This window comes from Triturus cristatus, chromosome 6, assembly GCF_964204655.1.
Source record: "Triturus cristatus chromosome 6, aTriCri1.1, whole genome shotgun sequence".
Lineage (NCBI taxonomy): Eukaryota > Metazoa > Chordata > Amphibia > Caudata > Salamandridae > Triturus > Triturus cristatus.
This window is the reverse complement of record NC_140589.1, coordinates 1,468,787,904-1,468,810,813: the sequence shown is the minus strand read 5'-3', so window position 1 is coordinate 1,468,810,813 and position 22,910 is coordinate 1,468,787,904. Positions and strand designations below refer to the sequence as shown.

Genomic DNA, 22,910 nt, shown 5'->3' with positions numbered 1-22,910 from the left:
GATCCTAGTGCCGACAGTCGCCATACCCAACCAGTTTGGCAGGAGTGATCATAAATGTCGCTCAAATACATGCATCCTGTCCTTTAAGGGGTACGTGTCCTTTAATAAAGTCGCAAAGGCTTTCAAGCTCCTACCTGAGCCGATCACCTCTGGCAGTCATGCAAAATGGCTCTTGGGTGCTTGTGTATGGTGTCTCCAAAAATCTTTCCACTGATCACCAGAGGTCACCTCACAAAAAGATTCACTCAGCGCGCAAGACCAAAATATATGAACCAGGCCCTGCCGGGGCTGCAAAGCAGCAACATATCTCCAGTTTTGACAGTCTTCATTGAGTCATTGTCCCAGAGTCTCTATACAATTTTGAACAAGAATAATTTCTTCCGCACTTCACGCTGGAGCTTGAAGACCAGAAGGTATTATACTTGTTCAGTCTTCCTCAGAAACCACCCACAGACAACGTCTGGCCAGCTCTCACATCAGTGTCCATGTGTACTGCATATAAACGAGCAGCAGGAAAGGACGATGACATCAAGCTGCCTTAAGACAGAGAATTCACGTTTTGGGGACATCACCATGCCTCAATAACACCCTGCAATGGAATAAAGGCCTACATCATCACAAGCTTAGAGAATAGAGACACATACATTTCTTTCGTGCAAGAGCACATGACTTTAAGTTATCATCTTCACAGCTTCCAGAGAGCCCCAGGGCCACATTTATGTATTTAGTTCTTTTGTAAAGCACTGGCTTATGATAACCAGTACTTTGTACTGCTGACCATTATAGAAAAGGCAATTCTTGAGTTGCTCATTTTCACTCCCAGAAGATGTTACATCCAAAAGACCAGATGATTGGGAATCTTAAGTGAATTTACAAATCCAGTCGGTGGCCGGATCGAACTGCATCAGAAGGCCCTGTCTTGTTGAAGGGGTTAGTCCCAGTGGTTTTCAGACGTGATCATCTCTTTCAAGAGGCTTGTAAGTAATATTTCCCTGGATGCTTCAACATTATGTTGATGTCTTCAATAGGAGCATACTGTATTATATGCCTGTGTTCTCAACATCTGGATCAAACTACTGCAGTGTCTCTTGCGCGGAGTCTGGTCATTGTGATCAGGACTACATTGCTGGACCTCAAATTTAGGATAGGTGTATAGCTTGGGAACAACAATGTAAGGAAATACCTCTTTTTGTATGGTCACTCCCAAAGTTCTGGACTGGTTCTTTGACTCTTAGAGTGCACTGAAGCGTTACAGCCAGACCTTATAATGTATATGTTTGATTGGCTTATACCCAATTGACATAAGTGAACTTACTTGTAAGTCCCTAGATATGGTACCCAGGAAACCCAGGGTCTGTAAGTTAGAGAGTCACCTCAGGTATTGCAGCACTGGCTGTGCCACTCTGGGTGTGACAAAGATAAAACATTGCTCCCAGTCTACCACTGCAGACTGGAGGAGCAGTTTTAAACTGCTAACCCGATTTTGCCTTTGTAAGTAGTTATAAAGTCCAGTCTTCCCTTTTTAAATATAAATATATCACCCATAAGGTAGGCCTATCGAGCCCGAAGGCAGGATGCAGTATATTAGAGAGTTGAACATACGCTCTTTACATGTTCCAGCAGTAAAAAAAACAAATTGTCGTTTTAAGTGTGGAAAAGGCTAGTAGCCCCACTAGGGAGAGCAGAGTTACATGCTGCCACAGCAGCCCTGCTAACTTCTAAATGGGAAAACTAAAGTTGGCACTGTAGGGTATCAAACAACATGTTACATTAAGGCCGACGTGTTGCCCAAGTCGAAATTAATATAACTTGTTGTGGTGTGCAACCTTTACAAAGTTGCCACTTTGTTGCCTAAAGTCACCGTTAAGCATGTTTACTGTTGCACATAGGACATGAGACAGCAGAGTGTTACTTCTCCCTGGAAGAAAGAGCCACACAGGTGTTGGCCTAACCGGAGAGCTTCAAAGGAGAAGCCGCCTTTGAAGGGCAAATGGGAAACACTTAGGAGACGGGGTGCTCTGCTGTTAAGGCAGAACAGCAGACACTGCGAACAGAGAGGGTAAACCAGTAGTCACACTAATTTTCAGGGGCTTATAGCCCCCTTGGTAGCCACACCTCTGGGTTGGGCTAGAGAGCTCTACATTGCAAGAGAGGAGTTTTGCCATTTTTGAGAGTGGGCAGAATAGCGATTTCTCCAATAGCTAGCCACAATTCATAGGCAGTTGTCATTGGGTGGGAGGGAACCTGGTAGTCCTTTGGCTAGTAACCGTGACCTCCAATTAGGGCATTTTCTGAGCATTAAAAGGGAGCCCCTGGCACCTAGAACTCAGATCTTGTTGGATTGGAGAAAAGGACTGAAGGACTGCCCGCTGCACACCAAGGACCTGGCGAGAAGAGGCTGCACCGACATGGACTGCACCAGCTGGACGTGGCGGCTAACCAAGGAAAGGTACTGTGTCAGTCTCCTACCCATGGACAAATAGACTCCTGAGCCCTGCCAAAGCAAGAGACTCCAAAAGTCAGTTGGCTGTCATCCTGGTTGGAGCGCATGGCCACAACAGTTGAATAAGCCTGCTGGGGCGAGTTGGTAGCTCAGGTCCCCAGATCGCTGCTCCACGCTGCTGTGCAGAACCTACGACTAGGACCTGACGCTCAAAAGTTGCTGCCAAATCGGCTGGACCCAAGAGAGTCCTCGCAGTGTAGCTTGGTAGCTCAGAAGGCATGTTACTGCCAAAAGAAGGGAACTACTGAAATGGCTGTATCGGGTGACGAGTAGCCCAGTGGCGACTGGACTTCTACCAAGCCTGACTTTGAGGGATGTTGGCCCCTGTGGCAAGGATTGCCTCACCAAGCCGTAGACTGAGGAGTAGCCTCAGGAAGACACCCATAGAGTGCATAGTATCTTCTGTATCCTTGAGCATCCTCAGCATCCTGTATCCCTTACATCAGGACCACTCCATAGAAATCAATCGCAAGGAGCCACTAATGCAGGAACTGAACTGAAGACTGCTTTTGTTGACAGGGTAACTGTTTCTGTGGACCTTGCTGTCCCCCTGACTGGCTTTCTGCTGTACTTAGTTACCTAAAGGAACTCTAAGTAACCACCATGATACTTACCCAAGTTTTAAAAAAAGATTCCAAGTCCCAAATTTGTTAGATTTGCCAATGTGTGTTTGCGGGTTAATTAAAAAGTGTTGATTTACTATACCTTATAAATTCAGTAACTCTTAAAACCTACAGTGGATCTTTTTCATTTTGGTGTCAAATGTTACATAAAAATCCACTCTATTTTGATAAATTGGTGTCGGACTTTTTGACTGTTTCACGTACTTCTTCATTATTATTGTTTTTTGGTGCAGTTCAAATGCTTTACACTTGTTTCTAAGTGTAAGCCTGACTGCACAGATCCACAGCTACCCAGGGTTAAGCTACAGGTTAACAAACAAAACTTACTGGTCTTAAAGAGGTTGGTAAGTGTATTACATGGTGGTCGCACAACCACACCATATAATACATATAATACACCCCATTTCCTCACACAAAGTATGTAGGCATTTTCTGGTGTGTGGATTAAAACCATGCCGATATGCTTTAACTCATTCTGTGCGCTACAGGGAGACAGTACATGTCTTTAAGACCCACAATTATATGAGAGGAATTCTTTAGGTTGAAACCCAGTCAAGCTACTAGGTTTTGAGGTCTTTGGAGTGTCAATATCTTTCTTTGTGGCTCTAGCACAGTAATGAAGTCTCAGATCAGCCAAGGCCACAGTCGAATCAATGTTGTGTGGCAACTGAACCAGCGTAAGAATCCTTCTCAGATACATGGGATAGACATTGGTAGTTTTGACCACTGCTATGATTTGCTCACCAAAACAGTTGTGTGTTGAACCAGATTTTTACTGCATTACCTAGTGTTGGAGATGGCTTGAATTTTCTCTAGCCTACTAAATTGCACACTATCACATACAGCATCATATATGATTTAGACAGTAATAATGGTGTTTTGTTAGTTTTCTGAATCTTTTCCCACATGGATACCGAGTTTGATACCATCTAAGTACAGTTTTAACTGCAGGTGGTACTGAAATATACCCTAGAACAATGGTTCACATAGATACCGAATAAAAGGGGAGACAGTTGAGATCCTTGTGGAGCACTACATGACTAACAAGCCTTATCTGGTAGAAATTCTATCTAGCTGCAGTTTGCGGAAGTGACGTGTGCAGTGACTTCAATTTTGTGACTATTTTTTCACACCAGCAGCAGGGAGCCATACTGAGGTGTTGAACTAGTGTGCCAGAGTGAGGTCCTGAAGGACCTTTTAAGATGGAAACTACAGTTCACAGAACAGGGAGGATGGGTGGCCTGATCCTCAACATCCCTCGCCACAGCCACATCACACCACACCTGAGAGACCTGCACTTGCTTCCCGTCAACAAGAGGACCACCTTCAAGCTCCTCACCCATGCACACAAAGCGCTCTACAACACCGGACCGGCATACCTCAACAGACGACTCATCTTCTACACCCCGAACCGACAGCCCGCTCCGCCGACCTTGCCCTTGCCATCGTCCCCCGCATCCGAAGAGCCACCACCGGCAGCAGATTGTTCTCCCACCTCGCCGCCAAGACCTGGAACACCCTCCCCATTCTCCTACGGCAGACCCAGGACCTACGAACCTTCAGGAAGCTCCTCAAGACCTGGCTATTCGAGTAGTAGCAGCACCTCTCCCCCCCCCCCCCCCAGCGTCTTGAGACCCTCACGGGTGAGTAGTGCGCTCTACAAATGCCTTGATTGAGATTGATTGATTGATTGATTGGGTTGGCAAGGAATCTGCAGCTAGACAGAGTCTCTACCAGATAAGGCGTTACTGAAGGTAAGCAACTTGTTCATCAGATAGAGACTTCTAGCCGCAGAGTCCTTACATTGGAATTAATACCAAACTAATTTCTCCCCAAAGGAGGGTCTGTGGACTGTTTATACTAAAATGTCCTGGAGGATCGAACAGGCAAAATGCCTATCACGCGGTACCAATTGTCCATGCAGTAGTGTTTGGTAAATGTGTGCAGCGATTCCCACGTAGCTGTCTGACAGCTGTCCAGGACTGGGAATTCACAACCAGATGCAGTGTTTGCAGGCTTAGGTCTGGCGGAGTGAGCCCTCAAACCCTTAGGGGGTTTCTTTTTGCCACCCGGAGATGGTTCTCTTTTGCACTGCTTTACCTTTATTGTTCCAACAAATTCCACAAAAAGTTCATCGTCCACCCGTACATCTTTTGTACGATCAAAGTCGAATGATAATGCTCTTTTAGGATCCAGATGGTGGAGTCCCTCCTCTTCTTTGGAAGGGTGGGGTGGAGCAAAGAAAGTTGGCTGTGTGATTTTCTGCCCATGGTGAAAAGGTGTCACAACCATGGGTCAGAAAGAGGCATGGGTTCGAAGGACAAGTTTGTCCGGGAAGAAGGTAGTATACAGGGATTGACAGAGACCTAGCAACTCACTAACCCTCCTGGCAGATGTAATAGCATGAGAAAGACTGTTTACGTGGTGGGCAGTCTGTTGTAGTGATTACATTTAGTTCCTACTTTGGTTTTCCTTTTTTATTTGGCTTCTTTTTTTAATGGTGGTTTGAGCTCGTTTTCACAAACACGAGAATGTGCCCCTCCCACACGCATTTATTCCTGTTAGACACTGTCGCCCTATAGTCTGCACAATTAGTTCCAGGGTCACACATGTTTGAACGTGATGCCCTTGTTTTATTTTTGTTCTCATAGGAGATAACACTTCTGCTTCAGACTGGCTAACAATGTGGTTCTGTGCCTCTGGCACAACGTGATAAGGCCAGTATTTTATTATTTAAACAGTGTCCATGCCTAATTTGGTGAGAGGCACTTCACACTGGAGTTATCATGGAAGCTGCTGTGACTAAGATGCAGCTCTGCGGGCCCACACCTTTATCCTGAGAAGGAAGATGGCCGTGCAAGCAGAAGTGTGCAGGCCTGCACACTCACATGGGGTGAATTTGTTAATGCACCGAGACCGGCTTCCTGAGCCATCATATCAAGGTATGGGGTTCGATAAGGCCAGCTTCCTGAGACATCATACCAAGGTATGGGGTTTGATCATTCCAACAGGCCTGGCAGATGGATACTCCCGACTTTCTCTCATTAGTATGGAAGTATTAGTGATGGATAGGAGTAACCTTAGTAACATTAGGAACAATTATCATGGTTGAAGTGTTTGTGTTTTTCATCATTATAATAATACTTATAACAATGCTGTGTTTCATCTTTCTAATAATCACAGTAAGTGTTTTATTTACAAAGATTACAGTTTTTCAATAAACATTTGAAAATGCATTTTCGTATCTTTTCTTTGCGACACCTCAGGCATGCAAAAGTGACAAACGAAAGGGTTATATTTGTTTCCACCAAATTCTTGGGAATCGGAGTCATGTTCGAGGGTACCGACATCTATAACTCTGTAAAGTTAGGAGTTTAGATGTGGTGCTGTGAGCTACACAAACCAACATTTACTGATTTTATAAGAAGATTAATGCTCTATATTATGAAGTATTGTTGATCTAAAAACACTGTCCTACAATATTCTTAGGAACTGTATAACATGGCGCCACCAACGTTCTAGGTTTGGTGCCTATTTAATGGGTTTCCCAAGTAGATTTCTTGCATATGCCCAAAGCTCCTTTATTTCCTTCATACAGAGACATCCGAGGAGATAAGGGTTTATCCTCCTCAGCTTGATAGGAAGCCTTATTTATGTCTTTAGGTTGATCAAACTTGATCCTCTAAAATGATAGTCCTCTATAGAGTTTTCTTTTCTTTGCATTCCATTAATTAAATATGGCCCAGCCAGTGGTTATTCTAATAATTGCGGACAAGCAGTAACTGCTAATTTATCTGGATAGGCTCGCCAATGAGGATGGAGGTGTTACCTTCGTGAGTGAGGCACACAGGGTGCATAAATGTGAAGTTTTTTATTCCTGGGTTTATTTTCCTGCAGCCAATGCAAATTCACAAACATTTTACGTATACACTGAGTCTGCAGTTTCAGCTGCATATCGACCTTCTGAATATTTAGAAATACCATTAATTTACCTTGAACATCATAATTTGTTCCAAGGTGCCCTCCCGCATACACTTCAAAATGTCAGACTGGGCCCTCTCAGTAGTGAAGGAGCAACCTGGCCATTCTTAGCAGGCTGCACCACTTATGCACATACAAATGCATTAAGTAAGTGAGAGGCGCTTGCTTTTTTAAACTATTTGGTTTGGCTTTATCGATGTCTGATGCAGTACATTATGCCTACATTAACTACTGTCCTAGTAAAGGTTACTCAAGCTGGAAAGGCACAGTTAGCTTTGCCTGCTATTAGTCCAGTTACCATTAAGGCGATTATGGGTAAAGTCCCTACCAAACTGGTTGGACTTCCGTTTTGGAATGCACAAAAAACACATCAGCTTGAGGCAGTGTTTTACTCATGGTACTCCTTCAATTGCAGTTTTACCTGAAGTCCTTAAACAGATTCAGACTGAAAATGGAGCAGCTCATGCCCTGGACTTAAATGTGAAGCTCTTTGGCAACTTTGCCACAGTGTCCTCAATTATTGCAAGTAATATCAAAGGGGAGGCCACTTCTTTAGCAAGACGCCAATGGCTCACATTAGTTCCCCCTGCGGATCAAGAATGCAAGCTGCCTAAAATAAATTCAGAAACCCATATATATAGGTCGTGATAGTTTGGAAACCAGGCCTAATTAGCCACAACTTTAAGGCAAATCTGATGTCGAACTTACTATGCAGACACCTGAGTCTTCTAAAATGCACGTGGATAAAAAAGCTAAAGCTAAAACAAGGACTTGATCTCCGCAACTGGAGTCTTTCGAAACACGGTACAATTTGCGTAACTGTGATACAATTAAACAGCCTGATAGTAATCAGTATTCTGATACACGTCCTTCTCGTTTCTTGCAGGACTCTACAGACAAGCGGTCAGAGATGGGGGGTTCGAGGCTATATCAGACCGAAAGAATATGTGACATCTAAAAACAGAATCACAGTCCTCCTCTGATGTCAGAAAAAAAGGAACAAAAACTTCTACAGCAAAAAATAAAATGTAAAAAGAAGAAAATGGTCACAATTTCCACTAAATATGCCATAAAGACTCAGAACTCTTCTTTGGAATAAGAAATGGGTGAGAACTTTTCTCGACAGCGCAGCAGAGGTCACAATAGTTCACCAGACTCTTCAAGAGTTTCTGGTGGTGAGACCGACTGATGAATATGTGCAAGTTGAAACTCCAGATCAGCAGCTTATCCCTCCAGATAGACTTTATGATTTAGACATACAAATTGAGAGCGACATGCTGCTTACTATTAAAGTGATATTCTGGTAGAATTTGACTAATGAATATAGCATTCTCTTGTCTGAGGTAGATTGGCCGCCAGAGTTTCTTAGGAAAGTGCCACAAGGGGAGGATGTAATTATGCATTCCTTTTCTGTTCTTGTTCCTGAGGAGTTTAAAGCAGCCTATGCTACAGAATGGGCTTTTGCACAAGCCCCAGCATTATATTGCAATCAGGCAGATTGGGATAAAGACTCAACTTACCTTGTTACACCTATATGGTCAAGCCCATGGGTGCAAGCACTATATCCTATTTAACATGAAGCTAAATGCCCAGTTTGGGAGATTCTATCACAATTTGAATACCAAGGTGTAATTGAGCCTTGTGTCTCCTTTATGAATAATCCGTTATTTCCTGTGCTTAAACCTGATCATTCTTATTGTATAGTCTTAGACTAAAGACATTTAAACAGTAACACAAGCACTTTTGCTTTACATAATTCTCATAGCAGAGACTTGATAAATAACAGTTTTGCAAACCAAAAAAATACAAAACTACCTTCGACATTTCCAAGGGTTTTTTCTGTCAAAATATAGCACCTGAAAGCCGCAATTTGACAGCATTCTTAGAGTTAGGAGCCATGGGAAGGTTCTGTAGGCTCCCACCGGGGTATAAGAACAGTCCGGTTCTGCTGCCCGAGTGACGTCAATTACACAAGAAACTGACTCAGAAGTATTGTCCTATGTTGACATCACAAATGATGATTTAAAACAAATATTTGGCCAGAATGGATCATATTATTTTGAAAATCGCTGACCCTATCTATAAATTAAATCTTCCAAAATGTTAAATTGCCTTTCTCAGTGTCCTGTTTTTGGGCTATGAATGATCAAATAAAGGCAAAAGCCTAGCACCCCATTTCTTAGAGAAACATGCCCTACTACAAACACCAAACACCTTAAAAAGCTACAATCACTTTTGAACTTTCTAAATTTTGGTAGAACATTCATACCAGATTATGCACAACGGGTTAAACTGTTGTACAACTTAAATCGTCCAGATTTTTCTAATAGACTACTGAACATACTAATAGTCTCTGGAATTCCCAGACAGACATGTTTGAGTCCAAACATTCACATACTTTTTAATTTACTAATTTGGTGATTTGCATAATTGCGGGTTCCAGTGGTTACACATATGTTTTATTCAATGAAGGTGAAATAGTGCCAATTGCATTTAAATCATATTTATATTCCAAAGCAGAAATGCATTTTGCCTACTCTGAATTTTTATTTACTGCAGTTCAGACAGCTGTACTGAAGAAACATACATTGACTCAGGGGAAACGCATAATTGTGGCGTCTCCTGTCCCGGCTTTGGAGCCCGTCACCAAGGCCAGCGTCCATAACGAGAAAGCCCTACATCCTAGTTGGATCAAGACAGCCTCCTTCTGGACAGCTACTGATGTTGAATTTATTGTTGACCCTAAATTGAGAACACAGGAATATCTCCACTATGAACAGGAATACCCAATTTCTAGTGAAGTGTTGGCTCTAGAGAAGTATGCTTTCATAATCTTTACTGATGGTTCAGCTCAGCCTGCAGTTGGTGCAAAGTACAAGTACTCCATTGCATGTGCTGCAGTGAAGGGTGTCATTAAACATGGGGTATTTCAGGCACAAAAAACATATAGAGAAACTTTAGGAGACTGTACCGCTCAGCTGGCTGAATTGAAAGCTTTAGTTATGGCTTTGCAGAATACAGATTCGATATTGCCCACACTTATAGTGTATGATTCCTATTACGGCGTCCAGGTCCTGACTGATAATTTACCTTATTGGTGCTTGAATCGAATAATAGATTCTGAAGGAAGGGCTATAAAGCATAAGCTTTTTTGGGGACAGGGTGCAGTACTAAAGAATGCTTTGCCACAGGCTCATCTGATCCACACATTGAGTCATCAACATTTTGATGTACACATGGCAGGGAATTAATTGGCTGATGAAGCTGCCAAGGCGGCTGTTCAGACTGTTTTTGTGGCTGCGATTACTCGCTCACATGCAAAGATGATTACATTATGGCTGCGGTCACTGCTTCGGCTAGTGGTGCACCCCTAACTAAAGGCTATTCAGCTAAAAACTCCAATCTATTGAGTTCTCAAAATTATCCTTTTGGCTGCAATCCTGGCATGGGTGATCGAGTGATACCCAACGAGGACGCAGGTTAGAGTTAATATTAAGTACTTATGAGGGTTTGGCGTCTGCCCATGTTGGTGTAGCGGCTACAGTTTCTTCGGTACAGAAACACTACTGGTGGCAGGGTCTTTATATACAGACTAAAATGTATATCCTTAGTTGTGACCTTTGTCACCAGTTTTAGTTTCAAATAAGCCATTAAAATGTGTCTATTTACATCATTGTGGACCACTCCATATGGATGGTGCCTTTAAATATATTTTACTGGCTGTTGATTCTTGTTCTCGATTTCTATGGGCGTGGCCACAGCAATCAGCTGATGGTCGAACTGCTATTAAAGATCTTCAAATCCTTATCAGTACATTTGCAGTGGCAGCATAACACTCGGTCCAGAGACAGTCCTTTGCCTCTAACGTGTACTACGATACTATGGTAACCCTAGGTGTTACTGTGCCTTATTCTGCTCCCTATCATCCGGAGGGAAATTCGATAGTGGAATGGAAGAACTGTGACTTAAAGCAGTCTGTAAAAGCTAGCGTATTGGGTTCAGGCCGTAGCTGGATTTATTGACTGAATGGTATTCAAAGAGCTCTGGATAATCTGCCCATACAGTCGTTGGGTGGTCAGACTCCTTACGAGGTATTATTCGGGCTTAGAATGCTTATTCCAAATCTTGATAACTCTGGCGCAGTGACGGGAGATGCGCCCTGTGACATGAATAAATGTTTCAATGTCTTACAGGAATTACAAGACTTCCAAGATCAGCACTCCAATTTGAATTCTAATTGTTCTGCCACGGACGAGGTGAAGGAGCAACCAGCAATTTCTAGCTGGATTCCAAAAATTTGGGATCTAATCAGAGAAGATTGCTGGCTCATCCTGTCATGCACCGGTTTCTGTCGAAGGTACTCGAACTGTAATTTTGCCAATGCTTGTTGGTTGTAAACAGAAAAAACAAGTTTTCAATGATTTAATCAAATTACACCGTGTGACCAGTTCTCCATAGTATGCCATAGGGGTTACTGGATAGTTCCTTTGCACCTCTAACTGCATGAAAACCTTCTACATGCACTGAGTAGTCCTAATCTTTCTACTCCCCGGCTGGGGACGGCAGATGTTGAACTTACCATCGTACCAGTAAATGATGATAGCACAGGATGTGTTACTAACTTGAGTCTGCCGTTTTCTACTGTTGCCCCTTGCAATGAAATGATATATATTCAACCGCCTTTAGAAGCACCTACCTGCTCTCCTTTGCCTAATGAGGTCCTTGTTTGTACTCAGAACTGCCTCTGGTTATTTTGTCAACATTGATGATTTTTCTCCAAACTCTTTCATCGGCCTACTTGCTGTTTGAAATAGTTTTCTTCATTTTTCTGTAATTTGCATGTTTTTTATGGCTTTTAGCATCTTGTGAAGTTAAAGTGTTTATATGAAACACAACGGTTTTTACATATATTCATTCCTATTGCTTATTTTTGCATAGTCATCTCACCTGACCAAGGCGATGGTGTTGTAGGGATTACATTTAATCCCCATTTTGGTTTTCCTTTTTTAACTTAGAATCTTTTTTCTACTGATGGTTTGAGCATGTTTTCACTAACATGAGAATGTGCCCCGCAACCATTTACTTGCTGTAGACATTATCACCCTGTAGTCCGCACAATTAGTTTCAGGGTCACACATAACAGAACGAGGTGCCCTTGTTTTATTTTTGTGCTCGTAGGAGACAATGCTTCAGACTAACTGAAGATGTTGTTCGGCGTCTCTGGCACAAAGTGATAAGGCCAGTATTTTATTGTTTAAACAGCATCCATGCTGAATTTGGAAGGAGGCACTTCACACCGGTGTTATCTTTAAAGCTGCTGTGGCTACCAAGCAGCTCTGCAGGCCCGACCTTCCTTCTGAGAAGGAAAATAGCAAAGTAAGCAGAAGTGTGCAGGCCTGCACACTCAGACAGGATGCATTCATTAATGCACTGAGGCCGGCTTCCTAAGACATCATATCAAGGTATGGGGTTAGATCATTCCAACAGGCCTGTGGTAGATGGGTACTCCCGACATGCTCTCATTAGTACAGAGGTATTAGTGATAGATAGGAGTAATCTTAGTTACATTAGGAACAATTAAAACGGTTGAACTAATTGTGTTTTTCACCATTTTAATAATGCTTATAACAATAATGTGTGTAAATTGTTTAGAATAATTGAAGTTCATATTTTATTTACACAGATTAGAGCTTTTCTGGCGAGGGACAATGCAAACAAAAGAACTTCAGATAAGGGTGCAGACAGAGGATCAATGGGTATGGCAGCACACCAAGCCACAGATTTGTCCCATCGGCACGCTATACAGTCGTGGAGGAGGGACACCTGGCTGCTAAGATGACGTCACATACTTCAGGAGGCAAATCGAAGACGCTCCGCCGTCGCAGGTCAATCCCCATGCATGCATATGGAGAGTGCCCAGCATCAGGTGTAGAACCCTGAGCTGTTGCTGCAATAGGATATCCTCCGAAAGGGGCAGTCTGATCGATGCGCAAGCTCAGGAGATCGGGATACCATCCTCTCTGTGCGCAATCTGGAGTCACTAGAATGAGCCTGGTCATCCCTAAACTTTTTGAAAACTCTGGGCAGGAATGGTATCTGCGGGAAGGCGTAAAGGAGTCCTGAGCTCCACTCGAGACAAAACGTGCCCCTGACCGAGAGTCATTGTTGAAACTCCAGCACGTAGAAGTGGTGACATTGTGCGTTCTTGGTGGTGGTGAAAAGATCTAACAAATGTTTTCCCCAATCTCTCAAGAAGCCTTGGACCACTTCTGGAAGAAGACACCACTCATCATCTGTGAGGCATGGCTGGCTGAGTACGTCCACCCTGGCGTTTAGCGGTCCTGCCATGTGCTGCAAGACCTGGAAAACAGCCTAACATTCTAGGCACATCTAGAGGCACAGAGCCTCCTGAAACAAGGTCCATGACCCCACCCTCCCTGTTTATTGCAGTACCACATGGCAGTGGTGTTGTCCGTGAACACCTAAACCAGCAACCATTTGATGAATGGAAGGAAGGCTTTCAATGCTAAGTGTATCGCTCCCAACTCCAAAAGGTTGATGTGGAGCTGGCACTCAGCCGCAGACCAGAGTCCTCTGATCTCAACCTCTCCCAGATGGCCACCCCAACCCAGGAGGGAGGCATCTGTAACCAGTGAGAGTTCAAAGGAGGTGCGGGGAGGTAGAGGGGTCTGCCACTAATCCAATTGTGGTCTGTTAGCCACCACTGAAGGTCTGAATGCTGAATCCACTGGGCCTTTTGGTCTCACTGTAGAGCTCGCATATGACAACGGGTATGCTTCATCAGCTGGATGCAGAATGCCATGAGTGAGGCCCAGCAGCCTCAGAGTCAGTATCACTGAAAATTCAGGATTGAAGCTGAAACACTGGAATCATAGCCAGTGTTTAGAATGGCTCAGATGAAAATGAGGGTCTGAGAGGGAGTCAGGTGCAGCCAATGCAGTCATCCTTGGAGCAGCCTCTTTGTAGGTACCTCAGTGCAGCAGGGCAGTCCTTAGGTCTTTCTTCTTCAAAGTCAGTTGTGATCTGAGTGCCAGTTGTGCACCCTTTATGCTTGGAAAGTGTCCTCTGGGCAGGATGCGGTTGGTAGCCAATTGGCTACCAGGTTCCCTCCCACCTGGTGACCACTTCCTGTGGAGTGTGGCATCTGGTTATCCCAGGATGCACTATTCTGCCTACTTTCTGGCACAAACCCTCTCCTGGTGTACAGACCTCAATAGCCCACCCTTGGCGTGTGGCTTCCTCAAGGCTACATGCCACTGGGGAAACTTGTTTGGCAACTGGTTTCCCCTCTCTGCTCCCAATGCCAGCCTGTCTACCTCAGCAAGGGGGCAGCCCTACCTCCGGTGACCCACATCTGCTCTTCAAAGGCGGCTTCACCTTTGAAGCCTGCCTTTTGGGGCGAAGGCCCAAGTGGATGTTTGCAGAAGGAGGTAACACTTCCCTGACCTAGAATCCCTCATTGTTCTCTTTCCTGAGAGTTGCTGCTTTCAGGTGCATTGTCTTGCAATCCGAGCAGGCCTTGGAGTCGCGGTCTGGCTCCAAGCACCAAAGGCAGACCGAGTAGTGGTCTGTCACAGACATTTGCCTGTGACAGGTACCACAAGGCTTAAACTATTACGTTTTTTAGGGGACGTCCAAAAAGGATGTTAGAATGGCACACTGGAATAAAGTATTTGACAAAAAGTAAAAAAGAAAATCCAGTCAAAAATGATCCAGATCCATGCTGGTGATGCGGAAAAGAAGGAATTGAGGTCAGCACTGTGGTGTGACGCCTATATAGGCATCGCGCACGTCGCTTCTGGCATGAACACCACGCAGAGCCAAACGAAGCCACCTACCGGCGTGTACAGGGACTGTTCCGAAAATGTTTCCGGATCCAGTCTGACGCCCGGGGAATATTCCAAGGTAAGGAATCTGCGGCTACAAGTCTCTATCAGATATTTTGTTTCACAACCCAAGAGGACAATCCAATTCTGATGCACAGGTTACAGAATGAAAACATTTTCCAGTCACTACAATAAAGTTTTGTGATCCACAGTGTCATATGCATAGGTCAGGCCAAGTAGGATTTGAATTTCATATTAGTGCACGTTTTAGGTCATTGGGAACTACCCCTTGCAAGAATGAAGTGTTTATGATTCTTGATGTGTCTGGATCAAACACAGGAGACAGGTCTTCTACTGTAGAGGGCAGACAAGGCTTGGCTAAAGTGTCCAAGGCTTTTTGCTAACCTGCAGCTTTTAACATTTGGGCCCATGGATGGTAACAAGGGGTGATAATACACGTGTTAAAGATTTCGACTAGTATCACCACCCGAGCAATCAGCCATTCAAAGATTTGGTCAAGAATTGGGAATAACATGCAGGCCGCAGAATTATAGGGCATGTACCACATGCAATTCAAGCATTAACAACATTCCTTCCCTGCTCATGTGTTCAGTCTCCTTTCAGCTGATGGAAGAAGTGAGCAAAAATGCATTTGGTTTTACGTGGGTGCTCTCCCACATCAAGTATCACTTGTAACTATGCAGGGTAGAAAAGCCACAAAAAAGCACAATTGCAGAGTCATTTTCACTCTAGGTTTGGATTCAGATCCTCCCTGACTCTCCCACTACGTGCCCTGAATTGATTCCGCTGTCCTGAGGACGACCTAGTATTAGCAATAAGGTCAAAATATTGGAGACATTGACATTTAGTACAATTAGTCTAGGAATTGTGTGTCGAAACTATGATATATTGGAAGAATTCTAATTTCAGTACTCCAACAGTTTTTTTAAATGTTTTTTTTCGATTATATTCTGTATATACACATTTATTTTCACCTTTGTCACTTCATGATATTCCAAATATATGTGTAACTGTTCATTTAAAAACCTTCAAGATTAAACTTATTTTTCTCACATGAACTGAAGATGCTTTCTCTCTTTGCCTTAGTATACTGACCAGTTCATTGACTGCTATAGGGTGATACTTTTCTATTCCTCGGTTTAATCATTTACTATATCTCTTAACTACACTTTATCTCAGTCAATCACTGTTGTTGACAATGCAGATGGAAAAGCAGTGGAAGCAGTGAAACATAGGTGAGGTCCTCTCCCCTGACTCCCTCCTGCATGGAAAGCTACATACTCATGTGGAGGCAAACAGCTTCCCAATGAGTGGGATCGGACGCGGCTGGATGAGGATAGACCGGAGTGGTCCAATGGTGGTGCAAGAGGTGGGGAAAGTGAGGAGCCCCCTACAGCCTAACCAGGCCCTTAGAGGCTTTGGCTAATATCTGTGCGAAGTGTTTTTTGGGGAAATCATGATCAGGAGTTGACGCTGATCCTCTAGGTGGTCCTCAACCCTTGTGTTGGCAGGACTCGCTAGGGGGGGAGGAGTGGTATACCCATGCTCTAGGAGGTTGTGAAGAATGTTGGGCAGCTCTGAAGTGCTAGTCCAGGAGACTACCACCCACATCTAGAGTGGCACGATGGCTTTACAATCAATATAGAAAGCGCAAGCCTTTAGGCTACAGACATGACAAAAAGGAAGGACTGGGATAAAAAAGGAGTGGAAAATTCTTAGAGTACAGATCTGACGGCTGAGGAAACATGCTGCTCAACCACAATAATGCCCTGACAACTTGAAAGAGAAATACGGAAGGACTAAGATAGCAGTGAAAGCTCCTGAATAGAAGTTGGAGAGCCTAGAGGGCCGAGTAACTGGTCCAGAGTAGAAACTTCAAAATACAAGGCATGATAGGCAAGTGAGGGAGGCCCTCACAGTGACCATCAAGTCTGGGTCAAGAGTTGTATTCATGCATACATTGGGCATTTAACTATATGATACTGATGGACTCAAAAATGTAACTGTTGCACAACTTGAGAAAAGGCCCTTTTTGAAAAAGTATTGGGAATGCCAGCTTCTAGCATATTTGTGGCGCTAATGGGAGAGCATCAGTCAGCAACCTAAACACAACATCAATCAGGTGTTTGTTACGCGCGACTACTCACCCGTAAGGGTCTCAAGGTGCTGGGGGGTAGGGGGGTTGTAGGTTCCAGTCCATCAAGGAGGGGGTCTGTCTTAGAGCCAGGTTTTGAGGTTTCTTGCGAAGATGGGGAGCGATGTGGTCTGTCTGAGGTGGAGCGGAAGGTCGTTCCAGGCTCTGGCCACGCGGAAGGTGAAGGAGCGGCCTCCTGATCTGGTCTTTCTGGTGCGGGGGACCACGGCATAGGAGAGCTGGGCTGATCATAGGGTCCTTTGGGGTGCGTGGAATTTGAGTCGGCTATTCAGGTATGCTGGTCCGGTGTCGTGGAGGGCCTTGTGAGCGTGGGTTAGCATCTTGAAGGTGACTCTAGCTTCGATGGGGAGCCAGTGGAGTGTGCGCAGGTGCTGGGAGATGTGGCAGTGTCTTGGCAGGTTGAGGACCGGTCTTGCGGCGACATTTTGGATGTTCTGTAGCTTGCGGGTGAGGTTTTTGTTTATTCCAGCATAGAGTGCGTTGCCGTAGTCGAGCCTGCTGGTGACCAGGGCGTGAGTGACGGTCTTTCTGTGTTCGAGGGGATCCATTTGAAGGTCATACGTAGGAGGCGGAGGGTGTGGAAGCAGGAGGAGGAGACGGAGTTGATCTGGTGGTCCATTTTGAGCTCTAAGTCCAGGATGATTCCCAGGTTGCGTGCGTGGTCCGTGGGGGTGGGCGGGCTTCCGAGGGCAGGGGGCCACCAGGTGTCGTTCCAGGCGTCAGGGTTTGGGCCCATGATGAGTACTTCCGTTTTGTTGGAGTTTAGTTGTAGGCAGCTGTTTTCCATCCATTTGGCGATGGCTTCCATGCCTTCTCGAAAGTTGTGTCTGGCGGTGTTGGGTTCGTTGGATAGGGAGAGGATGAGTTGGGTGTCGTCTGCGTATGACACAATGTTGAGTCCATAGGTTCTGACGATGGGGGGCAAGCGGTGCCATGTAGACGTTGAAGAGCGTAGGGCTGAGGGAGGACCCCTGGGGGACTCTGCAGGTGGTAAGTGTAGGGTCCGAGAGGAAAGGGGGGGGGGTCTAACCCACTGCATTCTGCCAGAGAGGAAGGAGTGGATCCAGTCGAGGGCCTTGTCTTGGATCCCTGCGTCGTGGAGTCTGCGTATTAGGGTGCGGTGAGAGACTGTGTCGAACGCCGCTGAGAGGTCAAGGATGATGAGGGCTGCTGTTTGTCCTTTGTCTAGTAAGGTATGGATGCCGTCTGTTGCGGCGAGGAGGGCGGTTTCCGTACTGTGTTTTTTTCTGAAGCCAGATTAGGAGGAATCGAGTATGTTGGGCTCTTCGATGAATGTGGCGAGTTGGATGTTGATGGCTTTATCGATGACTTTCGCTAGGAACGGGAGCAGGGAGATGGGTCTGTAGTTTTTGAGGTCGGTGGGGTCCGCCGAGGGTTTCTTCAGGAGGGGGTTGATCTCAGCGTGTTTCCAGTCGTCAGGGAAAGAGGCGGTTGCCAGGGAGCGGTTGATGGTGTGGCAGAGCATGGGTGAGCACAAGGCAGGGAAGACAGCTTATTGGCTTTCTTTACGATGTCCGAGTCAATACAAGGGCAAAGCAGGCACTGTGTTGGTAGTACTATAGTCAGCAAACACACACTTGATTCTTAGGGCAGTGATCCAGAGGATGGTAGCTAAATGGGAGAAACTCCAGTTTTGTTCTGTCCAGATTTGAATGCGGACATGTTGGCAAGGAAGAAGGCATTGATGCACATTCAAAGAGAGATGGTGAAAAGTCTCCCTGTGAGATCAGTGGCTGTCCCAATTAAGCTCAAGATGGATTTTATAGGGAAGAGATATACCTTTATGTAGGTCAAATACGTCTCAACCATCAAAAAGAAAGGCTTATTCCTGGACAGTCCATGTACTGTTTCCAGTTTGGGCGTTATTTTGGGGTGGGTGGAGTGGAAGCAATAATGTCCTAACTAGGGCAGGTTGAAAGAGTTCTCCTCTGGAAAGCAAGGAGGTGCAGAACAATTGCAAAGAACCTTTTGTATAATTTTACATTTTATTATATTGTTGATCTGGTGCCTCTTCCTTTGCACCATTAGCCCTTTAGAAGTTGCTGGCTGTTATGTTGTTGAGAAAGAAAATTAAATGAGCAATTTATTAAGAAATATGTTTTCTGTAGGTGGGGATGAGATCTACGTGAATGCCACGATTTTTGTTATTTGCCTCATAACACATGGATTCTTACAATAAAGAGATTTAAACAACAGTTTTTGGGCTTTGACGTGTTACTGTCAGGGGTTCTTGGATCTCAAGTAAAACTTTTACATTTCTCATTTTTATAGCCATTTTTAAAAAATAATTTTTATTATGTTCCACTACAGCAAACAAGTAGAACCGTGCATACATAACCGAGTACAATGGGTCTATCATTCAAGTCAATGTTTATATGTAATAACAAAATAGCGCATGATATCAACATTGATCAAGTGTACATATCCATTATTCTCAGATGTTCCATTGTGAATGCTAAGAAACCCATCAATATTTTCCATTAATTAACTTAATTGAGGGGCGATCAATCTCAATGTACGTAAGTGAAAAAAATCCAATAGACAAAGCATCAGTCACATATGCATTGAGAAGTTAAATAATGTGGCCATGTGTACAATACATGCAAAAAGTGTGCATTGTAGGCCTGGTATGTATTCTGGGAGATTGAAAGCGGCCACTGTTGACATTGGTGTAAGCGAACAGGAAAAATTTGGAACAAATGTAAAGAAAACAAGGAACAAAAACAAAAAAGGGGAACAGCGCAATCTCCAAAATGTGAAACTAACTTAGGGATATCGGTCTACGTAGTTTACAATAATTTATAGAACCATCTCTTACACAGAATCCCCAGAACAAATTATCTACCCCAACAAATTACGTCAACAAAGGTAATGTATATATTGGGGTAACCAAAAAATGTACCTCAACATGCACCCAGTGCTTCCCAGTAGCAGGGTTAGTAAGGTCCAATTGCGGCCCAAGTTGAGCAGCTCGAATATAGCAACCGATCTCATAACTTTATTTCTATAGACACCAGTAATATAAATGATTGCATATGCTTCCAACACAACACCCATAGAATCATATCTGAATAATCTGGGCCTGCCTTTTAAGTTTCTGTATTATCTTCTATATGTTATTGCTTTAAGAAATGTCTGGAGATAATGAGATTCCTAGATAGAAGTGTGGTTAACTTAATTTTATGGATCTTGTTCCTAGCTTCTTGTAATAAGGATGGTGAACTTAACAAATAAACAGGCAATGAGCTATAGATACATCACAAAATGATAAAACATTACTCTTATTTGATTTATACAATGATTTAAGGTGCAACATTTGTGTTTACAAGCTGCCTCTGCTGACTTAAACTGCCTATTGCTTCTTTTAAAAAAAAATTATTTTAATGAATGCAGATCCTCCTAGGTGTGCTCTTACATACTGGAAGATGCCACCTCTCAAACAATACCACAATTAAACAGTTTCCACTCGAAACATATGCAAAAATGATTCAGCGACTAAAGAACTTTAAAATATTTCTCAGGGGTGGGGTCGTTGGACGTGGAAAACCCTAGATGCAGGATCAATCTCCAAGGCGCACCCAAGGTGAGATACTATGCCATCCCTGAAGAATGATCAAAACACCATTCACAAATACCCTCTTTCTCAAACCGAGGTTTAGATTTAGATTTGATTGACTGTCTATGGATTCAAAAGCACCTCAGTGTGCTGTTGTCGGTGGCGTTGGGGGAGGGATGGTTCTCCACTGAAACTAAAAATGTGCTTAAGGGTCTTCATGAAGTTTACAATGCATTATGTTAAAAGCTTTTATAAAACGCCCGCGCTCTCTCAAAGGAGTATTCTAGCGCAATCGTTTTACCAGAATGCCACACTTTCTGAACACAATCCCTATTTAGCACTGACTTTGGAAGAGGTTTTTGTGTTGGCATGGGCAATACTATACACTGGCGTAACATAACGTGAGGGGGGCCCCTGCAAGGTACTTGGAGGGGCCCTCTCTGCACTCATTCGGGAGCTCGCCTACCAGAATATTGTGCTGAGGCCCCCCCCCGCACTGCGGGGGCTGAGGGTGCCTGTATTACGCCACTAATACTACGGTGGTGCCACTATACCGGAGGTTAATTTCCTCCCCCCAACTGAAGCCTCAACAGTAGAGCTTTAGTGAATGTACAGTGATCTTATTGGCACTTGGATATACGTTTGGAAAAGGATTATTTTATCTTAATTGTATCAACTCTTTCACTGACATTCTATCATTGTTGTTACTCTTTGCAAGACTTCACTGTTTTCTTTTACACGATTACTTTCTTTTGCAATAAAAGCTATATTAGGACTCGCTCTGTTTTAGGATTTGCATGCAGAACTCAGTGTGACATATAAATACCCTCTTATATTTGATTTGTGTATTTGCAATCATTTTTATTTTAATGAACATATATGTAAATTAGCCACACTGGACATTTACCTCGAGTCTGCTCTGAGCGCAGCCCAATAGAACCAAGTTGGCCCTGTCCCTGTCACTGGAAACAGGGGTCCAACACCAGGAATCATCATTAGTTGCTGGCCACCAGCAAACGACCATGTCCTGCATGCAGTTTATGGCCAACTGTCGCTCAGTCCTTCTTCCAGCCGGCCCTGGCATGTGAACATAGGAAATCTAGATTAAAAAAAATAATAATTGACGTTATACAAGAAAAAAGCAAGAAGTACTGGCTCAAAATAAGGGATGCAACTGCATACAATACTTTATGAGACACCATCAAGAACCAGGCTACTTTGCACCAAAGTGTTCCCAATCATGACAAACCGCAAGATTACGATGAAGTGTTCCTGAAAACATTACAGTGCAAAAACGTCCTATGCGTTTGAGGATTAGATATCATTCATGTTAATGTTTCTATTGACCATCACTTTCCTTCGCCAGCAAAGGTAAGTACCGTCTTCATGTAAGAGGCTGAAAACAGTATGCCTTTTTCTTCAAAAAAGGAAAGCTGTGTGACTTTAGAACCACTCAGATGGGCACAATATTTAAGGGAAGAGAGTCCGCAAACATTATTAAAGATGAATCATGAAAGGAAGAAGAAAAAGAAGTATCTTGACCTCTGCGTTTTAGTTACAGTGTTTGTATTAGTGTAAGAAAATGTGACACCACTTCAGAATTACCACAGCCAGAAGATTAATACAAACGTATAAATTAAAATGTGTACAGAGTAGTAGCAAAGATACCCAAAGGAATAGAATATTGGATCGAACAGACAATTTCCAGTTTGAGAGACATTACATGTGTGTTGAAACAAGACAAGGAGTTCTAGTTTTATGTATACATGGAAATAGATATACTATGATTAACTTGTGCATGTCATCTTGTATGTGGAAAACGACATTCAATAAATGAACATATTTGGTATATTTGAAAAGGAAAACACATGATGTGGTGTTGGAGGGGAGGTCGGATATACAGACGCGGAGCTGAATATATTTTCTAAGTGAGATAGTTTTATTGTCAGGAAGGGCACTTTTAGGTTTCACTACAGGGATGGTCTCTTTTCCTCTCCTGTTAATGAGTCTTCTGTCCTGGGTTGGGCGCTGGCGAGGGTCTGTTCTTCTTCTTCCTCCTCTGAGATGGTGCTCAATGGGGTCTGCCGGAAGTCTTCCGCCGTGGCTGACTCCTCCCCGAAGGCTCATAAAGAGAGGGAAAAATGTTGGCCGTCAGTGATAGGTTCGTTTTTACTAGGCAGGACTTATTCTACCCGTCACCTTC

At 43.9% G+C, this 22,910-nt stretch overlaps 1 protein-coding gene across 5 annotated transcripts in view; it reads right to left on the bottom strand.

Moving 5' to 3' along the window:
- WDPCP (WD repeat containing planar cell polarity effector) overlaps positions 1–22,910 on the bottom strand; it is a 2,309,940-nt gene that overhangs the window by 1,318,888 nt on the left and 968,142 nt on the right. For all 5 annotated transcript variants that reach the window (XM_085612555.1, XM_085612557.1, XM_085612554.1 and 2 more), the window contains one exon: positions 21,615–21,806. In XM_085612555.1, coding sequence (XP_085468681.1) covers positions 21,615–21,806 — 192 coding nt within the window. The remainder of the gene's footprint in view (positions 1–21,614; positions 21,807–22,910) is intronic.